Source organism: Danio rerio, chromosome 14 (genome assembly GCF_049306965.1).
Source record: "Danio rerio strain Tuebingen ecotype United States chromosome 14, GRCz12tu, whole genome shotgun sequence".
NCBI classification, from domain to species: domain Eukaryota; kingdom Metazoa; phylum Chordata; class Actinopteri; order Cypriniformes; family Danionidae; genus Danio; species Danio rerio.
The window spans coordinates 2240001-2262336 of record NC_133189.1 but is presented as its reverse complement, the minus strand read 5'-3'; the positions used below and the strand labels follow the sequence as shown (position 1 = coordinate 2262336).

Genomic DNA, 22336 nt, shown 5'->3' with positions numbered 1-22336 from the left:
CATTTAAACGGAAATGAAAGGGGTTCTCTTAAATTGATGATATAGGAAAACAAATACTTAGTGTATTAGTAACATTTAGCGAGTATTTCAAAAAAAGTACGAGCAGCCTGAGGTGAATAAATGGCTTTGGTCTGTCTGAGACTCAATGCAAAAATGGACATTACTAAGAGAAGAGCAACTGAAATCACATTTACTTTAACAACAGTAAGATATACAGTTGAAGTCAGAATTATTAGCCTTCCTGAATTATTAGCCCTCCTTTTCATTTTTTCCCCAATTTCTGTTTAACAGACAGAAGTTTTTTTTTTTTCAGCACATTTCTAATCATAATAGTTTTAATAACTCATCTCTAATCATTGATTTATTTTCTCTTTGCCATGATGACAGTAAATAATATTTGACAAGATATTCTTCAAGACACTTCTATACAGCTTAAAGTGACATTTAAAGGCTGACTAGGTTAACTACGCAGGTAAGGGTAATCAGGCAAGTTATTGTATAATGATGGTTTGTTCTGTAGACTGTCGAAAAAAAATAAAATATTGCTTTAAGGGGCTAATATTATTGACCTTAAAATGGTTTAAAAAAAAAAAAAGTACTTTTACTCTAGCCGAAATAAAACAAATAAGACTTTCTCCAGAAGTAAAAATATTATAGGAAATACTGTGAAAATGTCCTTGCTCTGTCTAAAAAGATTTGAGAAATAAAAAAATTTAAAAATAAAATTAAAAAAATCAAAAAAAAAAAAAATCAAAGGGGAACTAATAATTCTAACTTCAAAATTCAAAAACAAAATTATATATATATATATATATATATATATATATATATATATATATATATATACTGAGGGGAAAAGACACTTTGCATGCAAGTGCTTTTTTATCGCATCCGCAACCACAAAATAAAATACCACTAAATTTGATAATAATGGTCACATTTATTACAGTTAGTGCTGCATTTATTGTCACGGGGCATTTGATTACACAAGTGGGGCTCATAAAGGATTTTATGATTTTGTTTATTTGCTTGTTTTTGCAGTTTGCAGGTTGTTAAAAAGTGAAAAATTAAATCCGATTTCACTTGGAGCGGAGGGTTTAAATCCTGAAATTTGGCAACCCCAAGCGAAAAATAATGTGGTTTTCTTTTTTAAAACATATAAATTTAAGATATTCATTAAATAATTTTATAAAACAAGACATAAATGCAAATATCAACCTGAAAATATCTGAGTATACAGTCAGAATGATTCTTGTATTTTTTTTTTGCTTTTTTTTTGTTTTTTTATATCAAATATTCCCGAAATGATGTTGAACTGATTCAGAAATGTTTTAAAGGACTTTCTCTAATATTTTTTCTTCTGGAGAAAGTCTTATTTGTTTTACTTGGGCAAAAATAAAAGCAGTTTTTAATTGGTTTAAACCCATTTTAAGGTCAATATTATTAGCCCCCTTCAGCAATATTAGTGTTGGATTGTCTCCAGAACAAACCACTGTTATACAATGACTTGCCTAATTACCCTAACTTTACCCTAATTAGCCTAGTGAAGCCTTTAAATGTCACTTTAAGCTGAATAAAAGTGTCTTGAAGAATATCAAGTCAAATATGTACTGTCATCATGACAAAGAAAAAAGAAATCAGTTATTAAAAATGAGTTATTAAAACTATTATAATTAGAAATGTGTTAAAGAAAATCTTTCCGTTAAGCAGAAATTGGTGAAAATGTACAAGGGGGCTAATAACTCTGACTTCAACTGTAAATACTTGATATAAATACAACTAAATATGCTTGATGAATCGCACCAATAAGAAATCCATGATCAGAATGCAGTTCAGCATGGTGATGCACCACTCTCATGATCTTGATAACATGTAAAAGTCTAGTTCTTAAAGTAAGTGATGGAGGAGAGACAGGCAGACAGACAGAAGAAGGTCAGGCCAGAGTTGGAAGCACATGAGGGAGTGTCTAAATCCAAGTCTAATTAGTGGTATAATTTATTTACCCAGAACTTGGCAGAACTCATTAAAAATGACCAGCCTGCTAATGTCACATCAATGCGAGAGAGACGGAGACTGAAGTAGTTCACCACGTTCTACTGCACTGGATTTACCACATTCGATTTAGTACACACTATATTTGATTTAATACATTGGATTTACTACATTTTATTAATGCAAAGTGGTTGCAAACAATGTATATGGGCTGAATAAAAACAAAGTATACAGTTTAAGTCAGAATTATTAGCCCCCCTTTGAATTTTTTTTTTCTTTTTTAAATATTTCCCAAATGATGTTTAACAGAGCAAGGATATTTTCACAGTATGTCTGATAATATTTTTTCTTCTGGAGAAAGTCTTGTTTGCTTTATTTTGGCTAGAATAAAAGCAGTTTTTAATTTTTTAAAACCTATTTTAAGGTCAAAATTATTAGCCCCTTTTAGCTATGTATTTTTTCGATAGACTACAAAACAAACCATCGTTATACAATAACTTGCATAACAACCCTCACTTGCATAATTAACTTAATTAACATAGTTAAGCCTTTAAATGTCACTTTAAGCTGTATAGAAGTGTCTTGAAAATATCTAGTCAAATATTATTTACTGTCACCATGGCAAAGAGAAAATAAATCAGTTATTGGTAGCCGGCAGCTAGCTCTCTGCAACTCTCACATGGTCGCCCACTGAAGCTAAGCAGGGCTGCGCCCGGTCAGTACCTGGATGGGAGACCACATGGGAAAGCTAGGTTGCTGTTGGAAGTGGCGTTAGTGAGGCCAGCAGGGGGCGCCCAACCTGTGGTCTGTGTGGGTCCTAATGCCCCAGTATAGTGACAGGGACACTATACTGCTCAGTGAGCACCGTCTTTCGGATGAGACGTTAAACCGAGGTCCCGACTCTCTGTGGTCGTTAAAAATCCCAAGAGTAGGGGTTTCACCCTGGCATCCTGGCCAAATCTGCCCACTGGCCTCTGTCCATCATGGCCTCCTAACCATCCCCATATTCAATTGGCTTCATCACTGTCTCCTCTCCACCAATCAGCTGGTGTGTGGTGTGCGGTCTGGCGCAAAATGGCTGCCGTCGCGTCATCCAGGTGGATGCTACAGTCTGGTGGTGGATGAGGAGACCCCCCCCTCCCCCCCAATGTGTAAAAAGCGCTTTGAGTGCCCAGAAAAGTGCTATATAAATGTAAGGTTAAATGTGTTATTATTATTATTGGAGTTGAGTTATTAAAACTATTATGTTTAAAAAAGTGTTGGGAAAATCTTCTCTCCGTTAAACAGAGACTGGGGAAAAAAATAAACAGGGGGGCTAGTAATTCAGGTGGGCTAATAATTCAGACTTTAACTGTATGTAGTAATGCCTAAATTAATTTGTTTGTTTAAATTCAGCCAATATAAATTGTCTGCAACCACTCTCATTAAAATAATTCAGTAAATGCGATGCATCATGTTTTCCCAGTGTAAACAGAAGTTAGCGAGGTCTGTTTAGATGAAGGTGAAGACTTGCTTTAGCTCAGCAGCTTCTCCATCTGTGCGCGTGTGAGCTTCTGCTGACGCCTGCGCTTCATCTCTTTCCACTGTAATTATGTGTAGTGCCTCTGTGTTTGTTAGATAACCGACAAGCATCAGCTCGGTGCGTGCGTCCGGCGGACCGCCTCTATTAATATCTCTCCGGCTCCCACTTTTGTTTACTCCCTTCTCTGTTCTCGTACTTCTCTCATTCGCACACATCCAACACACATCTGGTGCGCTTGGCAGCTTATTCTGGCCAAGAACTGCCCACTCCTACAGGGACGGTGGGTTTGAAGTGTGTATGTTAGTGGAGAATGTGTGTGGATTTAGTTTGAGTGACTGAAGCAGGCTGAGACTTTAAAACACAGCTCTGTTCGTAAGGAACTGGATAAAAATGCATGTTGTCTTAGTGCCGGTTCACCACCAATGAAACCGTGTTGTCGCCTCACGTCTGGATAAAAATGCTGGATGAAATGTTTGTATGGGAAATGGGATCCCGGGGGAGAGGGAAGTCTGAAGTTCTCTCCTAAAGGCTGATTTATACTTCTGCGTCAAACGCCAGCGTATGCTACGGCGCTAACGCATAGCCCTTCGGCGTGGCCGTCGGTGTCGCTGATGTGCATCTCTCAAAAAAATTTAACTACATGTCGCAACGACGCGTAGCGCAAGCTCTGTGATTGGTCGGCTTGGTAGCGCTGACGAGTCTGGGCGGGGCCGAGAGCTACGTGAATGGTGCGAGCCCGATAGAGCGATTGTTTACAAGTGTGGAGTCCCGTGAAGGAGCTCCGGATGGAAAGTTTTGTTTTGTGTTTACCTCATAGTTAAAGTTGTTGCACGTCTGCCGGTTCCTGCCTCAAAATGAGCGAGTTTGAGCCACTTGTACATCCCGGAAGTGTTCAGAAAAAGCAAAACAGCAGCGAAGAAACTCGACACAGAGGAACATTTACACCTCACTGCCAACTAGTGTTTCAGAAGTGTTAATGCAGACCGACAGAGACAGCAGCAGAAGTATAAATGCACAGCCACGCGCGTTGCATGCACCGTGGGTTACGCCGGTCACCTGACGCAGAAGTATAAACCACGCTTAAGACTGCTACCCCCACGACCCAGCCCCGGATAAGCAGATGAAAATGACATGATCAAGATGTGCTTTAACTGCAGGGTCCCACTTTATTTTAAGTGTCCTTAACTGTACTTGCATCAAAAAATAAATACAATGTACTTACTGTGTTTATAATGTATTTGAGAACACTTGTGGTGCTCTTGAGTTGGGATAGGGGTTGGGTTATGGACAGGTTTGGTGGTATGGGTAGGTTTAAGGGTGGGTTAAGGTGTAAGGGATGGTCAGCAGTGTATTTACAAATGCAATTACAAAAGTTAATTACAGATGTAATTACATACAGGTTTTTAAGCTAGCATAAGTACACAATAAATACATGTATACAATAAATACAATAAATACATGTATTTACACAATAAGTACATTGTAACAAACTATTAACTCCTGTGTAAGTACATATTAGTTAAGGCCACTTAATTTAAAGTGGGACCAACTGCAGACTGTCAGCTTTAATTTCAGGGTATTCACATTCAAATCAGATGAACCATGTAGGAATTACAACAGCTTGCAAGAAGTGGAGTGCTACGCAATGGCCAAGTCAATCAACTGATCTGAATTCGATTGAGCATGAAGACAAAACTGATGGGAAAATGCTCCAAGAACAAGCAGGAACTAAACACAGTTGCTGTAGAGACCTGGCAGAGCACCACCAGGAATGAAACCCAGCGTCTGCTGATGTCTCTGTGTTCCAGATTTCAGGCTGTAAGTGACTGAAGAATTTGCAACCAAGTATTAAGAAGTGAACGTTTGATTTATGATTCTGCCCAATCACTTTTGGACCCTTAACAAGTGGGAGGCAAATATGCAAACTGTTGTAAATCCTACACTGTTCACCTGATTAGGATGTAAATATCCTCAAATCAAAGCTGACAGTGTCAGGGTTCTGCCACTCTGGTCATGTAAATTCTTGTTTTGGTGGCAGAATCCGGACACTAGTCATGTCTAATCCTGTCCTGTTGTGCTCGGCTCAAGTTTTCTTGGGTCGAGCACTTGTTTCTGTCATTGTTTGGGTCTCCGTGTGCACGCGCGCCTTCGTGGGTGTCCACTTGCGCGCGCTCTTGTACTCGTGTTTGTGTGTTCGTCTGTCTGCAGTGTGGTGTTTCATTCCCAGCGTCTCAGTCTTGTTGGTTTCGGTTCTGGTCGGCACTGGGATGAAGCATGCACGCTGCGTGTGTGAGCGCACGGTGAGTGTTTTCATTCATCGTGTGCTCGTGTCTTGCGTCTATTGTTAAAGCATGTGGCTATGTGTTTACATCGTGGTCACGTGCTTTTGCCGTGTGCTTCAGTGTTGTGCTCGTCTTGTCATGAGCATGCGGTTAATGAGTTCTCTCATTGGCTGCATGTTCTTGTCCTGTTTTATGTATGCGCATGGCTTGTGATGTCTCTCTGTGTCATGCGCTCTCCCGTCTATTGTCTAGTCCCACCCTCCTTGTTAACTCATTATTAGTTTGTCATGTTCACCTGTGTGTCAATTTACTTTTGCTTTATAATCCCCTTATGTTTTCAGTCCTTTGCCAGTTCGTCGTCGATCTTTACCTGCCCTGCTGTATCCAGCCCTGCCTTGTCGTGCCTGCCCGGTCAAGTTTGTTAGTTTGTTTATTTGTTTTATTAGTGTTTTCCCCCTCGGGGTTGTTTATTTTTGCCTTTTATTTTATTTTATTATGAATAAATACTACTTCACTCTGCGCTTGGGTCCTCGCCCCTTTTTCCCCTCACCGTACCGTGACAGACAGTCTGCAGTTTATTTCATTTTAAGTCCATTGTGTTGGTGTACAGAGCCAAAAATCTAAGAATTGCACCGATGTCCAAATATTCATGGACCTGACTGAAAACATCAGCTTTAAGTTAGTGAATACGCAGCAGAAATGACACACTCATGGTTCATACGAGCATATATTCGGGTTCTCCAGTACCTTCTCCTTGAGCAGGTTGATCTCAGACTGCATGACTTTATTCTCCTTCTCCTGTTCGCCCTTCTCCTTCCCCAGCGTCTCTTTCTCAGCGCTGAGATCCAGAAGCTTCTGCTCATAATCGGCCTCCAGCTTCTTCAGCTCCACCTGCAGCTCCTGACGGGCCGTCAGCTCAGCGTCCAGCTACACACAAACACAGTACACCGGCATAAGTCGACAGTGTGTGGAGGAACATCGCTATTATGAGGACTGAAGCTTTCAGGAGGTCACATATCATTTTGAACTGTTTGATGGCACATGCTTAAGACATGCGTGGTCACGTGTGATGAAACAACGATGACGATCATCATCAATAATATCAATAATTATTTCTTACTCAAAATTATAACACTGCTCAATAGGGATGCCACGGTTCTCAATAAAATATTGAACCATACGGTACGACCTTCACTGTTCAATACGCGCTTGTGAATTGCGGTTTTCTCGGTTTTGTGTTTAAGTAATTTAGCTGTGTTTTATATCACTGTGTGTGCCTGTAAGTCCATGACTGAGATGAGGAAACTCCTCCCAGCGAGTAAATATCCAATCACTATGCTCTAAAGTTAGGGGGCGTGGTCTTTAAATCACTAAGGGTGCTTTCACACCTGCCTTATTTAGTTGGATTGAATCGCACTAGAGTTCGTTTCCCCTTTTGGTGCGGTTCGTTTGGGCAGGTGTGAATGCAGCAATCGTACTCGAGTGCGCACCAAAAGCGGACCAAATAAGCGTACCGAGACCTGCTTGAAGAGGTGAACTCGCTACGCTTTCAAACGAACCCTGGAGCGGTTTGTTTGTGCTGAGAATATGATCCATACTAAAACAGGTCCAACAGCAAAAAGTACTGCGCGTTTTGGACTAATTCAGCTGCCGTAGGCTGATGCGCTGTGCATTATGGGATATGGAGGAAAAATATTTGTTGACAGCGCTTTACCAACAGAGAGAGAGAGAGAGAGGGGGGAAAACATTACCTGATGGATCGTTGGTAATATTTCCGCAAGATGAGCATGTCGCAGTTTAGCTAAATTAATTCACGTCTCCTCCTGAAGTGACGAGCGATGCATTAAACACGTTTTCCAGCCGCGCTTAATTTTCGTAATGTATAGTTTGTCTAAAGCAGGGATACAATCAGCAAGCGCAGTCGTCCCTCCAGAGTAAAAGGTTTTGTTTACCTGCGGGAGTTCATTGGCATTTTCCCGCACGTGAATTCTGACCAATCAATAAGCAGTTTAGGAAATATGTTCAACAACATCTGGCCAGTGAGAGATGTGGATTTAGTCAGATGACTGCATTTTGGTTTGTTTCAACTGGTTCAGATCAAAGCCAGCAGTGTGGTGTGAAAACGACCCAAAGACGGCAGAAGATGCAACAAAGTATCATTTATTTCCCTTGGTGCGGACCAAATGAAGCAAACTACAGATGTGAAAGCACCCTAAATGGCCTAGGAGCTCAATACATTACAGATCTGCTGACTGAATACAAATCTAACAGATCACTCAGATCTTTAAGATCATATAAAATAGAAACTCCAAGAGTTCAGTCAAAGTAGGGTGAATCAGCTTTCAGCCATTAACAGCGCCCCCTGCTGCTGGAGTCAGCTTCCAGAAATGATCAGGTGTGCTGCAACATTAGGCACATTCACATGAAGACTGAACACACATCTGTTCAGCTGTGCCATTACTGAATGAGCACTGTTATGTCTTTCTTTCTTTTTTTTATTTTTATTTTTAATCTGTTTTAACACATTTGAATCTGTTTTTATCTATTTTTAATCATTTTATTGTTTGTTTGTTTTTATTTTCTTGTCTTTTTTTATTCTTGTTTATGTAAAGCACTTTGAATTGCCACTGTGTATGAAATGTCTTTATAAACAAACTTGCCTTGCCTAATTTATTAATATACTTTTATTTACTTATTTATTTTTAATTATATATTCATTAATTGAATTAATCTATATATATATATATATATATATATATATATATATATATATATATATATATATATATATTTATTTATTTATTTATTTATTTACAGTGAACATCAGATGTGTGAAATATTAATTTGGTTGATACATTTTAAACAAGAAACCAATCGCTTAATAAATAAATTATTTTCAACTTTCACTTAAGGGGGAAAAGTCTGCCATTTAACATGACAGAAATATGATTTGACATTTATTGTTAGAATTATCAATTAAAACTACCAATGAAAATGTGTGAAGCACCAAAAGCACCTGATATTAAAATAAATATGAATACTATTTTGGCTATTTTTGTTATTCATTTCAAATGTACTTTTTTTTTAAGTTACGATGACCATCCGACCATCTATTTTGGCTAAAAAGTGCTTAAAATGTTACTAATATGCAGCATTTAGATCACATTATTAAACAAAAGCCTAAACGAGGCCTATAACAGCAAAAAGGTCTAAATTTTTAGAAAATAAAATGAACTACTCTTTCACCAGGCTGGCTACGGGGCTATAGAATAAATTTTTTTATAATATTTTTTCTGGGTTTTCACTTTTCTTGTATAGGACAGTAGAGAGTTTTGACAGGAAAGCATGGGGAGCAGAGGCAGAATCCAGGCAGAATCGAACTCGGGTCGCTGTGAGCACTGGAGTGCATTTGTCGACGCACTAACCACTACACCACTGGCGCCGACTGGCCTGTAGAGTTTTAGTGCATATCATCAAGCACTACAATCATGTATCTGTAATGGCTGGTCCTGAAGATCAACTCATTTCGTTTCTCACATTTCAAACGACATCTAATAAATCCTAAAAGACAGCCCTTTTGTAAGCTACCAGTTTGCTAACTGATAGGAACTAATTTTTGCATTTATTTATTTATTTTTTTGGGGTTAAAATAAGTTTAACAGATTAATTTGTGGTGAAATACTACATTACCCATGATGCTCTACAGCGAATTCCACCAATCAGAGTTGCAGCTGCAACAAAATAGCTTTTTAGCTCCACCCACTCCCATAGAGCTCACAAAATACTCTTAATTAAATACTATATATCATAATCTTTTACATAAAACAAAACATATTTAGAGTAAATGAAGTAATTAGGAGGGAAAGTGAATGGCAGCATGGTCATTTGTATCCACACCGCTGAGCCAGTTTGACCTGTTTGATGAAATGTCATTCAGATCTGGTTTATAATCCGATCACAGTTCTCCATTACACTCGGAGGAGATGTGCGTGTGTGTGTATGTGTGTGTGTTTACACAGTGACCCTCAGTTTATCACTGAAGGTGCTTTGTGGAGGACGGACTCCAGAACAAATGCGAGCCCAAATGGAGTCTCTCGGGATTTTAGTATTCACCTCACAAACTTCCACAAAATCTGTCCTGCTCCCGCACACAGACAGACGCTGACAATTTCCGCTGACATTGACGGCGGCTGTTTGCAAGCCAGACATGCAATTACGTGACAGCCTCGAAAATGGAAGGGTCACATACACACACACACATACACGCTCACACATTCTCCATGTGTTAGTAATGAGAGTCGTTTGCTGTCGCTCTTCTGACGACACTCTGCTATTACTCTGAATTAGAAAGAGGAGAAGAGAGAGAGAGGAAGAGTAAACACTCGCCTGACGACACACACACACACACACACACACACACACACACACACACACACACACACATAAGTAAAGCAGAGACTATTGAACACTTTATTTGATCTCCAGCAGAGAAAACGTGCACACACACACACGTCCATGCACAAGTATGCACACACTAGGATGCATGATAACGGAATAAATATAATAACAATTGGAATAAATGTAATACGTTGGATTTATTGACATAAATCTCGTTTTTATTTGTTTTATTCACGTTTAACTAACAAATATCAATCCCAAAGCTTATTAGCTCAATTCTGTTGAGCTTACGTAAAACAAACGGATATATATCACGTTTGCTACACTTTAAAGGTGCAGTAAGTCTGACACCCAGTGGTTGAACTAGGTATTGCACTCCTCGTTCAAAACACATGCAAGCGCAGGTTGCCAGATTGACGACACCAACTGACTGTCCAGCCTAAAGGCTGATTTTAACTGTGTTCTTAAGCAACGGCACACAATAAAGGGAATATTCTTCTTTTTCCATACCTACACAAATGCCACAAACGTCACATGCACACACGCAACAATGCACACATTCAAAACACACACACACACACACACACGCAGGGTAATTGCAGAGTGTGTTTGGAGAGTTTTGGAGGGAAGATGTCAGGCAGAGACAGGAAATCTCCGTTCTGCTCGTCTCACCTCCCAAATTACACATCTGTCATCTGACAGGCGCGAGGAGACAGCGGGGGGCGTCTGGAGCAGATCTGCTGCGTGCGTGTGTCTGTGAGTGTCTGAGTGTGTGTGTGCGTGTGAGTGAATGTGTGTGTGAATGCGTGTTTGTTTGAAGGTTTGTGTATGAGTGTGTTTGTGTGCGTGTGAGTGAGTGAGTGAATATACGTGTATGATGAATGCATATATGCGTGTGTGTGTGTGTGTATGTGTGTGTGTGTGTGTGTGTGTGTGTATGTGTGTGTGTGTGTGTGTTTGTGTGTTGGGTTCATGTGCAAATATTGATTAAATGTGTGTGTTTTTGTGTGTGTGTGTGTGTTGTATTCATGTGTTTGTGTGCAAATATTGATTAAATATGTGTGTGTGTGTGTGTGTGTGTGTGTGTGTGTGAGTGTGAGTGAATGTGTGTTTGTTTGAAGGTTTGTGTATGTGTGTGTTTGAGTGAATATATGTGTATAATGAATGACTGCATGTGTGTGTGTGTGTGTGTGTGTGTGTGTGTTGTGTTCATGTCTTTGAGTGCATATATTGATTAAATATCTGTGTGTGTGTTTGCGTATGTGTGTGTAAGTGAATATGTGTATGATGAAAGAATGCATGCATATGTGTGTGTGTGTTTGCGTGTGTGTTTTGTTTGTGTGCACATATTGATTAAATATATGTGTGTGTGTGTTTGCATTTCTATGAGCGAATGTGTGTGTGAGAGAGTCAATGCATGTGTGTGTGAATCTGTGTGAGTGAATGCGTGTGTGAATTGGTGTGTGTGTGTCTGTTTGTCTGAGTGCATTTGTGTGTGCATATGTGTATAAGTGAATACCAGTGCATTTGTGTGAGTGAATGAGTGTGTGTCAATGCGCATGTGTATGTGAGTGAACTAGGGGTGTGTGTGTGCGTGTGTGAGTGAATGAGTGTGTGCGTGTCCATGTGTGTAAGTGAGTGAACTGGGATGTGTGTGTGTGTGTGTGTGTGTGTGTGTGTCTGTGTGCATGTGTGAGCGAATGAGTGTGTGCATGTCAGTGAATGTGTGTGTGAAATGAATGTCTGTGTCCATGTGTGCGCGCGCGCGTGTGTGTGTGTGTCTGTGTGTATGTTGCACAGCAGATCCAGCATTATTGATCTATTTTTGAGGGCCATTGAATGCGTTTGAGCAGGTAGTGATTTAGTGTGTGTGAGTGTGTGTGTGTGTGTGTGTCATTCAGACGTTCTCGAGTGCTTGTTTGTCTGTACCTTCTTCTCCAGCTCTGTGGCCTTGGCTTCACTGATTTCCACTTTAGTCTGATCAACCATGTTATCTGCAGAGAAAGAGAGACAGGCAGTGAACAGACAATTTCAGAGATCTGTGTGTGTGTGTGTGTGTGTGTAAAGTGCCCTTCACTGCGACGAGTCTCTTCCTCCTGTGATTCGTGCTCTGATTACTGAACGATCTAATTAAAATCTGCGGCTGGCTTCGTCCCATCTCAAACTTGCTCTAAAATAAGAAACCCCAAAGTGTCTTTGAAATCACCACACAAAGGGCAGCATACATTTATACATCTGAGGCGCCTGGAAAAACTCTCATGTGTGTGTGTGTGTGTGTGTGTTCTCAAAGCCATAAAGGCTCCGTGAACTGCGGATCGATATCTCACACACGTGCCTGTTAACAAACGCACACACACACTCACACAAAAACACACACACTCACACACAAACACACGCACGCACGCAAGTTAACAGTTTAAGTAGTGAGTCATACAGATACTGTGTCTGCTGACTTCATCAGCCAATAGGAATGGCTTCTGTGGAGATATGCTAATGAGGTGAACGGTGATGGGAATAACTGCATTGTAAATAAACAGTTACTAGTGGAGTAAAGTGTAAACAAATAAATGACCGTTATTTGCGAAGTTTGTCAATCGGACTTAAAGGGTCACGAAACACCAAAACAAATGTGTTGAGCTGTTGACAGTCGTATATGTGTCCCACACTGCTAAAAACACTATTAGGACACAGATATCTCAATAAAAAGTGAAAAATGGTTGTTTTAGTGTACTTCCGGTTTGAAACTAATTTTTGAAGCTGCGTCACGGCCATGAGATCTTAGCGTGTATTCCAGCGTGTAGACGACATCTGTACCTGGGAGTACCGTATTACGTCTCTGAGTGTGCTGCATCTATCTATCTATCTATCTATCTATCTATCTATCTATCTATCTATCTATCTATCTATCTATCTATCTATCTATCTATCTATCTATCTATCGTTCTATCTATCTATCTATCTATCTATCTATCTATCTATCTATCTATCTATCTATCTATCGTTCTATCGTTCTATCTATCTATCTATCGTTCTATCTATCTATCTATCTATCTATCTATCTATCTATCTATCTATCTATCGTTCTATCTATCGTTCTATCTATCTATCTATCTATCTATCTATCTATCTATCTATCTATCTATCTATCTATCTATCTATCTATCTATCGTTCTATCTATCTATCTATCTATCTATCTATCTATCTATCTATCTATCTATCTATCTATCTATCGTTCTATCGTTCTATCTATCTATCTATCTATCTATCTATCTATCTATCTATCTATCTATCTATCTATCTATCTATCTATCTATCTATCTATCGTTCTATCTATCTATCTATCTATCTATCTATCTATCTATCTATCTATCTATCGTTCTATCGTTCTATCTATCGTTCTATCTATCTATCTATCTATCTATCTATCTATCTATCTATCTATCTATCTATCTATCTATCTATCGTTCTATCTATCGTTCTATCTATCTATCTATCTATCTATCTATCTATCTATCTATCTATCTATCTATCTATCTATCTATCTATCTATCTATCTATCTATCTATCTATCTATCTATCTATCTATCGTTCTATCTATCTATCTATCTATCTATCTATCTATCTATCTATCTATCTATCTATCTATCTATCGTTCTATCGTTCTATCTATCTATCTATCGTTCTATCTATCTATCTATCTATCTATCTATCTATCTATCTATCTATCTATCTATCTATCTATCGTTCTATCTATCGTTCTATCTATCTATCTATCTATCTATCTATCTATCTATCTATCTATCTATCTATCTATCTATCTATCTATCTATCTATCTATCGTTCTATCTATCTATCTATCTATCTATCTATCTATCTATCTATCTATCTATCTATCTATCTATCTATCTATCGTTCTATCGTTCTATCTATCTATCTATCTATCTATCTATCTATCTATCTATCTATCTATCTATCTATCTATCTATCTATCTATCTATCGTTCTATCTATCTATCTATCTATCTATCTATCTATCTATCTATCTATCGTTCTATCGTTCTATCTATCTATCTATCGTTCTATCTATCTATCTATCTATCTATCTATCTATCTATCTATCTATCTATCGTTCTATCTATCGTTCTATCTATCTATCTATCTATCTATCTATCTATCTATCTATCTATCTATCTATCTATCTATCTATCTATCTATCTATCTATCGTTCTATCTATCTATCTATCTATCTATCTATCTATCTATCTATCTATCTATCTATCTATCGTTCTATCGTTCTATCTATCTATCTATCTATCTATCTATCTATCTATCTATCTATCTATCTATCTATCTATCTATCTATCTATCTATCTATCTATCTATCTATCGTTCTATCTATCTATCTATCTATCTATCTATCTATCTATCTATCTATCTATCGTTCTATCTATCGTTCTATCTATCGTTCTATCTATCGTTCTATCTATCTATCCATCTATCTATCTATCTATCTATCTATCTATCTATCTATCTATCTATCTATCTATCTATCTATCTATCTATCTATCTATCTATCGTTCTATCTATCTATCGTTCTATCTATCTATCGTTCTATCTATCTATCGTTCTATCTATCTATCGTTCTATCTATCTATCTATCTATCTATCTATCTATCTATCTATCTATCTATCTATCTATCTATCTATCTATCTATCGTTCTATCGTTCTATCTATCTATCTATCTATCTATCTATCTATCTATCTATCTATCTATCTATCTATCGTTCTATCTATCTATCTATCTATCTATCTATCTATCTATCTATCTATCTATCTATCTATCTATCGTTCTATCGTTCTATCTATCTATCTATCTATCTATCTATCTATCTATCTATCTATCTATCTATCTATCTATCTATCTATCTATCGTTCTATCTATCTATCTATCTATCTATCTATCTATCTATCTATCTATCTATCTATCTATCTATCTATCTATCTATCTATCTATCGTTCTATCTATCGTTCTATCTATCTATCCATCTATCTATCTATCTATCTATCTATCTATCTATCTATCTATCTATCTATCTATCTATCTATCGTTCTATCTATCTATCGTTCTATCTATCTATCGTTCTATCTATCTATCGTTCTATCTATCTATCGTTCTATCGTTCTATCTATCTATCTATCTATCTATCTATCTATCTATCTATCTATCTATCTATCTATCTATCTATCTATCTATCTATCTATCTATCTATCGTTCTATCGTTCTATCTATCTATCTATCGTTCTATCTATCTATCTATCGTTCTATCTATCTATCGTTCTATCTATCTATCGTTCTATCTATCGTTCTATCGTTCTATCTATCGTTCTATCTATCTATCTATCGTTCTATCTATCTATCTATCGTTCTATCTATCTATCTATCGTTCTATCTATCTATCTATCTATCTATCTATCTATCTATCTATCTATCTATCTATCTATCTATCTATCTATCTATCTATCGTTCTATCTATCTATCGTTCTATCTATCTATCGTTCTATCTATCGTTCTATCGTTCTATCTATCTATCTATCTATCTATCTATCTATCTATCTATCTATCTATCTATCTATCTATCTATCTATCTATCTATCGTTCTATCGTTCTATCTATCTATCTATCGTTCTATCTATCTATCTATCGTTCTATCTATCTATCTATCTATCTATCGTTCTATCGTTCTATCTATCTATCTATCGTTCTATCTATCTATCTATCTATCTATCGTTCTATCTATCTATCGTTCTATCGTTCTATCTATCGTTCTATCGTTCTATCGTTCTATCTATCTATCTATCTATCTATCTATCTATCTATCTATCTATCTATCTATCTATCTATCTATCTATCTATCAATCGTTCTATCTATCTATCTATCTATCTATCTATCGTTCTATCTATCTATCTATCTATCTATCTATCGTTCTATCTATCTATCGTTCTATCGTTCTATCTATCGTTCTATCGTTCTATCGTTCTATCTATCTATCTATCTATCTATCTATCTATCTATCTATCTATCTATCTATCTATCTATCTTCATGCTTTTTAAAACTGTTTAAACTGAATAAGCTATTACCAAACAGGCTTTCACAAGCCAGCCTCAAAGTTTGTCCTCAAACCTTGATAATCTAGTTTATTTTAATATTATTTGCATTGTTAAACCCAGTCCGACACTTCCAATTGAAAACAAATGATTAATATTGAGGAAGGCATAAATATATGACATAGATTAGGAATAACTGCGCTCATTTCATCAAGTTATTTCGCCGCATTAAATTTGCTCAGCCTGCTTCTCAACCACCCTGATAGTCCTCACCAAATGTTGTCTTTCAACTCTAAAACTCTGCTACATAACAGACACAAATATACTGAAGCGCAATCTTTATGATTTGAAAACAGATTACTGATAATAATTACTGCTGGTTTGTTCAATTTAATTCTGCGTAAGCCCATGAGATTCAAGTTTAATGTAGAATTGTGTGAATTATTAACTTCAACACCAAGTGCAAGCCTGCGTCCCACACGAGCCAAACACTTCATACTAATAATAATCAGCGAAATGAGCTTATTTGCAGGAAATCCTAAAGAGCTTGTTTTGTGAGCGTCTCAATGCCACGCCGGATTATTCTGGATGAGATTTGAGACGTTCTGATGTTTTGAAGACAGTCTGAACTCTGCCACCCTGTGGACACGTGCAGTATTACAGTGTCTTGTGTTTTTGTCTGTGTGTGTGAACTTGTTTTTATATGCAAGTGGGGATTATATTTCTATATATTTCTATATTTATAGATTGCATTTCTGCAAACATGCTCATGAATCTGACAGAATTAAGTATTTCGGGAATGTTAAATGCAGATTGTTTCCGGTGAGGGTTGAGTTTAGGGGTAGGTTTGGTGTAGGGGAGAGAATGTACAGTCTGTACAGTAGACACACATCACATCTATCAGAGTCCCCACTAGGATAGAAGGACAAGTGTGAGGTTTTGTGTGTGTATGTATCTTTGGTGTGTTTTCGTGTGTGGGTGTTTTTGTTTGTGTGTGTGCTTTTTGTTTTCGTGTGTTTGTGTTTTTTGTTTGCGTGCGTGTGTTTTTAGCATGTGTTTGTTTTTGTTGGCATGTGGATGTTTGTGCGTTGTTGTTTGCGTGTGGGTGTTTTGTTTGTGGGTGTTTTTGTTAGTGGGTGTTTGTGTCTTTGTTTGTGCTTTGTATGTGTGTGTGTGTGTGTGTGTCTTGATTATGATGTGCATTTTTGTGCGTGTGTGTTTTTGTTTGTGTGTGTGCGCATGTGTTGTTGTTTGCGTTTGTTTTGTTTGTGGGGTTTTGTGTCTTTTTGTATGTGTGTGCGTGTCTTTTTGCAATGTGTTTTTCTTTGTGTGTTGTGCGCATGTGTTGTTGTTTGTGTTTGTTTTGTATGTGTGTTGTGTGTGTGTGTGTATCTTTTTTGCAATGTGTGTTTTTGTTTGTGTGTGTTTTTGTTTGTGTGTATGAGTGTGCGTTGTTTGTGGGTGTTTGTGTCTGTGCTTTGTATATGTGTGTTTTGTGTGTGTCTGTTTTTGCAATGTGTGTTTTTCTTTGTGTGTATGAGTGTGCATTGTTTGCGGGTGTTTGTGTCTGTGCTTTGTATATGTGTGTTTGTCTTGTTTGCGATGTGCATTTTACTTTGTGTGTGTGTGTGTGTGTGTATGTTTTTGTTTGTGTATGTGCATGTGGTGTTGTTTGCATTTGTTTTGTTTGTGGGGTTTTGTGTCTTTGTTTTGTATGTGTGTGTGTTTGTGTGTGTGTATGTGTGTGTTCTGTGTCTTTTTTGCAATGTGTGTTTTTGTTTGTGTGTGCGCATATGTGTGTATGCCTTTGCGTTGTTTGTGCGTGGGCGTTTTGTTTGTGGGTGGGTTTTGTTAGTGTGCTTTGTTTGTGTGTATGTCTTGTATGCATGCGTTTTGTGTGTTTGTGTGTGTGTTTTGTTTGTGTGTGTGTGTCTTGTTTGCGATGTGCGTTTTTCTTGCATGTGTGTCTGCCGTTTATGTGGGTTTTGTTTCTGGGTGTTTCTGTGTGTATCTTTGTGTGTGTGCGTGTGTGTGAATGCTTCATTTGTGTGTGTGTGTGTGTGTGTGTTTTTGTTTGTGTGTTTCATGTAAGTCTGTGTTTTGTGTGTTCATATTTGAGTACATGTTATTTGTGCGTGTGTGTGTGTACACATGTTTATTGTTATCTGTGATAAGTTTTGTTTGCGTGCCTTTTGTGTGTCTTGTGTTTGTGTGTGTGTGTGTGTTTATGTGTGTGTGTGTGTGTGTGTGTGTGTGTGTGTGTGTGTGTATTTGTGTCTCTCTTACCAATCAAATGACCCACTTCCAGTTCAAACTTCCGGCATTTGAAGTCAGGATCGCAGCCGTTCTTGTGCAGGACGATCTGCGCCGTACACTCATCGATGAGTTTATAGTACTGCGGCCTGAAACACACACACACAGAAACAGCGCACACACACAGTCAACCTAAAGAAGCCCCAGATATTGAGCAGCCAGTTCATAAAACAATATCTCAGATTCTCACCACACGGTTCAGCCGTCCAGCCTGACCTCTAGTGACCCTGCAAAATCACACACACGCTGCACTATTTTGGGCTTCACGTTTATTTATGAAGCGCATTTCACACACACTATTGACTTCCATAGTATTTATTTATCCTACTATGGAAGTCAATGGTTACAAGTTTCCAGCATTCTTCAAAATATCTTCTTCAGTGTTAAACAGTGAGTCTTTTTTCACTTTCATGGTGCGAGTCTTGTTCCACACGAGCTTAAATATGTCTCATGTAATAATATTTTACTGAATGACATTATAAATTAATTCAAAACCTAAAATAAAAAAAAATATATAAAAAGTCAATGGTTACCCATTTTCAGCATTCTTTAAACTATCTTATTTGTTGTTCAATTGCATAAAAACAGCATGCTTTATTAAGTCCTACAGGCAGGAAGATGATAAATAGATAAGATGAATAAATGTGTCATAAAGAGGCAAATGCATGGAAGTCAATGGTTACCCATTTGCAGCATTCTTCAAACTATCTTATTTTGTGTTCAACTGCATAAAAAAAGCATGTTTTATAAAGTCATACAGGCAGGAGGTCTATAAATCGATAAGATGAATAAATGTGACAGAGTTAAATGCATGGAAGTCAATGGTTACCCATTTTCAGCATTCTTCAAACAATCTTCTTTTCTGTTTAACTGCATAAAAACATCTCTGTTTATGGTTTATGAAGTCATACCGTTTCTTTGTAGATTATGAGCAGATTGGAGGAAGGAATGTGTTTGTGAAGAGGTAAATACATGGAAGTCAGGGTTTAACCGTTTGCAGCATTCTTCAAACTATCTTATTTTGCATTCAACTGCTTAAATAACAGCATGCTTTATATAGTCATACAGGCAGGAGGATTATAAATAGATAAGATGAATTAATGTGACCAAGAGGTAAATGCATGGAAGCCAATGGTTACCCGTTCGCAGCATTCTTCAAAATATCTTCTTTAGTGTTCAACAGAAAAAAATAAACTAAAAGGTTTAAAACTATTTGACGGAGTAAATAGTGAGTCTTTTTTTTCACTTTTGTGGTGCGAGTCTTGTTCTACACATGCTTAAATATGTCTCACGTACTAACATTTCACTAAATGACATTTTAAATTAATTAAAAATATAAAATAAAGATAAAAAAAATTAATGGTAACCCATTTTCAGCATTCTTCAAACTGTCTTATTTTGTGTTCAACTGCATAAAAAAGCATGTTTTATAAAGACATACAGGCGGGAGGATTATAAATTGATAAGATTAATTAATGTGACAGAGGCAAATGCATGGAAGTCAATGGTTACCCATTTTCAGCATTCTTCAAATGATCTTATTTTATGTTTAACTGCATAAAAACATCTCTTCTTTATAGTTTATAAAGTCATACCGTTTATTTGTAGATTATGAGCAGATTAGAGGAAGGAATGTGATTTAAAGAGCTAAATACATGGAAGTCAATGGTTACCCGTTTTCAACATTTTTAAAAATATCTTCTTTTCTGTTCAAACATCATGGTTTATAAAGCTAAGTATTTCAGCATTGTTAAAGGATGGATTTCAGGTGAACTGAGCGTTTCATTGTAGATTATGGTCTGAGACGAGGGAGGAATGTGATGTAAAGCGGGAAATGCATGGAAGTCAATAGTTACCCGTTTGCAGCATGTTTCAAACTATCTTATTTTGTGTTTAACTGCATAAAATCACCTCTTCTTCATGGTATATGAAGTCATAAAGGCAGAGGATTGATTTCAGGATTGATCGTGTGCTACTATTTCAGTGAATGCCATTTTAAATTGATTCAAAATAAAAAATAAGACTATTTATAGAATATTTAGTAAGTTAGCCATGAAACAGAGGTCTTTTCCTCTATAAATTTAAACCCAGACTCCATTTTAGCCATCATTTTCTTATCTGTGATGCCCAGAAATGCTGCCTAGGTGGACAGTTTCACTAGATTTGAAACACAGCCCATATGGTGTTGTGTGTAATTGGCTAGAGAGATGTCATTTTAATGTGTATCGGTGTGTGTTTGAAAACACACCTGTGTGTCAGTGTGTGTGTGCTTTTCCAGACAGTCCATTTGTGGGGAATCTGCCATCTTGACCTGGTGTGAAACGAACTCGATATGTTCTTCATTTTCCACCAAGCTGTTTCTTTTTCCTCTCTCTCTCTCTCTCTCTCTCTCTCTCTCTCAAACTCGAGATTTTTCGGTGGAGCGAGAGAGACCCCTAGTGTCGGTCTAAAACCACAGCATCTGATCCGAGTTTTAACCAGAGGCTTTTGCAGAAATCAGAATAATCCTAATTAATTCTCTCTCGTCAGTGATTAAAGCGGCGGAATGAGAGTTTGTTTGTGGGCAGACGAGCCGCTCGGGGATTTGAGCTGCGGTTATATTTGGAGGATAATTATATGGAGGCGTCGTCACTTTCTGCCGTGTGTCAGCATATTAATCGCTGAAGAGAAACTCGCATGAAGACTTTCTGCTGACGGCAGCAGAGAAACACCGGAGAAACACACACTTCTCTAGCTCTCCCGAAACTCTAACGTTAATTCTCACTTGTTTACCACTTCACATCACAATTATTCCTCTTCTCTGAGCATTTAACTGTAGATTATGAGCCGTTCACCTGAAATCCATCACTTTCAACACAAAAGAAGATCATTTGAAAAACGCTGAAAACGGGTCACCATTGACTTCTATGCATTTCCCTCTTGACATCACATTCCTTTCTCTTCTCTGCTCATAATCAACAAATAAATGATATGACTTTGTAAACCTTGAAGAAGTGATGTTTTCTTTGCAGTTGAACACAAAAGAAGATATTTTGAAGAATGCTGAAAAAGGGTAACCATTGACTTACATGTATTTACCTCTTTACGTCACATTTATTGCTCTACTTAGTTCAAAATCAACAATTAAACTGGTATGAGACTTTATAAACCATGAAGAGATGTTTTTTATGCAGTTAAACACAAACAAAGATAGTTTGAAGAATGCTGAAAACGTGTAACCATTGACTTCCATGCATTTACCCCACATTAATTCATATTATCTTCTTGTAATCTACAATTACATGGTGTGGCTTTATAATCTGTGTAAATGCAGTAATCCACAAAAGAAGATAGTTTGAAGATTGCTGAAAACAGGTAACCATTCACATTCATGTATTTACCTCTTTGCATCACATCCCTTCCTCTGCTCATAATAGACATATAAATACTCACCTGAAATTCATCCCTTAACCCTGAAATCATTTCTCTGCCTGTATGACTTTATAAACCATGAAGAAGAGATGTCTTTAATGCAGATGAACACAAAATAAGACGCTTTGAAGAATGCTGAAAACGGGTACCCATTGACTTCCATGCATTTCCCTATTTACATTACATTTATTCCTCTTCTCGGCTCATACTCTACAATTAAATGTTCAGTTAATCTAAAATCCATCATTTTCAACCCTGAACTCATTCCTCTTCCTGTATGACTTTATAAAGCATGATGTTTTTAATGCAG

At 37.4% G+C, this 22336-nt stretch overlaps 1 protein-coding gene and 1 long non-coding RNA gene across 6 annotated transcripts in view; one reads left to right on the top strand and one right to left on the bottom strand.

The window, feature by feature from the left end:
- The window catches only part of diaph1 (diaphanous related formin 1), a 173883-nt gene that overhangs the window by 105685 nt on the left and 45862 nt on the right, over positions 1-22336 (bottom strand). For all 5 annotated transcript variants that reach the window (XM_073922443.1, XM_073922444.1, XM_073922446.1 and 2 more), the window contains 3 exons: positions 18589-18704; positions 12124-12188; positions 6544-6723 (listed from right to left, as the gene is read on the bottom strand). In XM_073922443.1, coding sequence (XP_073778544.1) covers positions 6544-6723; positions 12124-12188; positions 18589-18704 — 361 coding nt within the window. The remainder of the gene's footprint in view (positions 1-6543; positions 6724-12123; positions 12189-18588; positions 18705-22336) is intronic.
- LOC141377663 (uncharacterized) lies at positions 1287-6596 on the top strand. Its single transcript, XR_012390152.1, has 3 exons — positions 1287-2639; positions 3218-4921; positions 5330-6596. It is a non-coding gene; the product is annotated as an uncharacterized lncRNA (long non-coding RNA).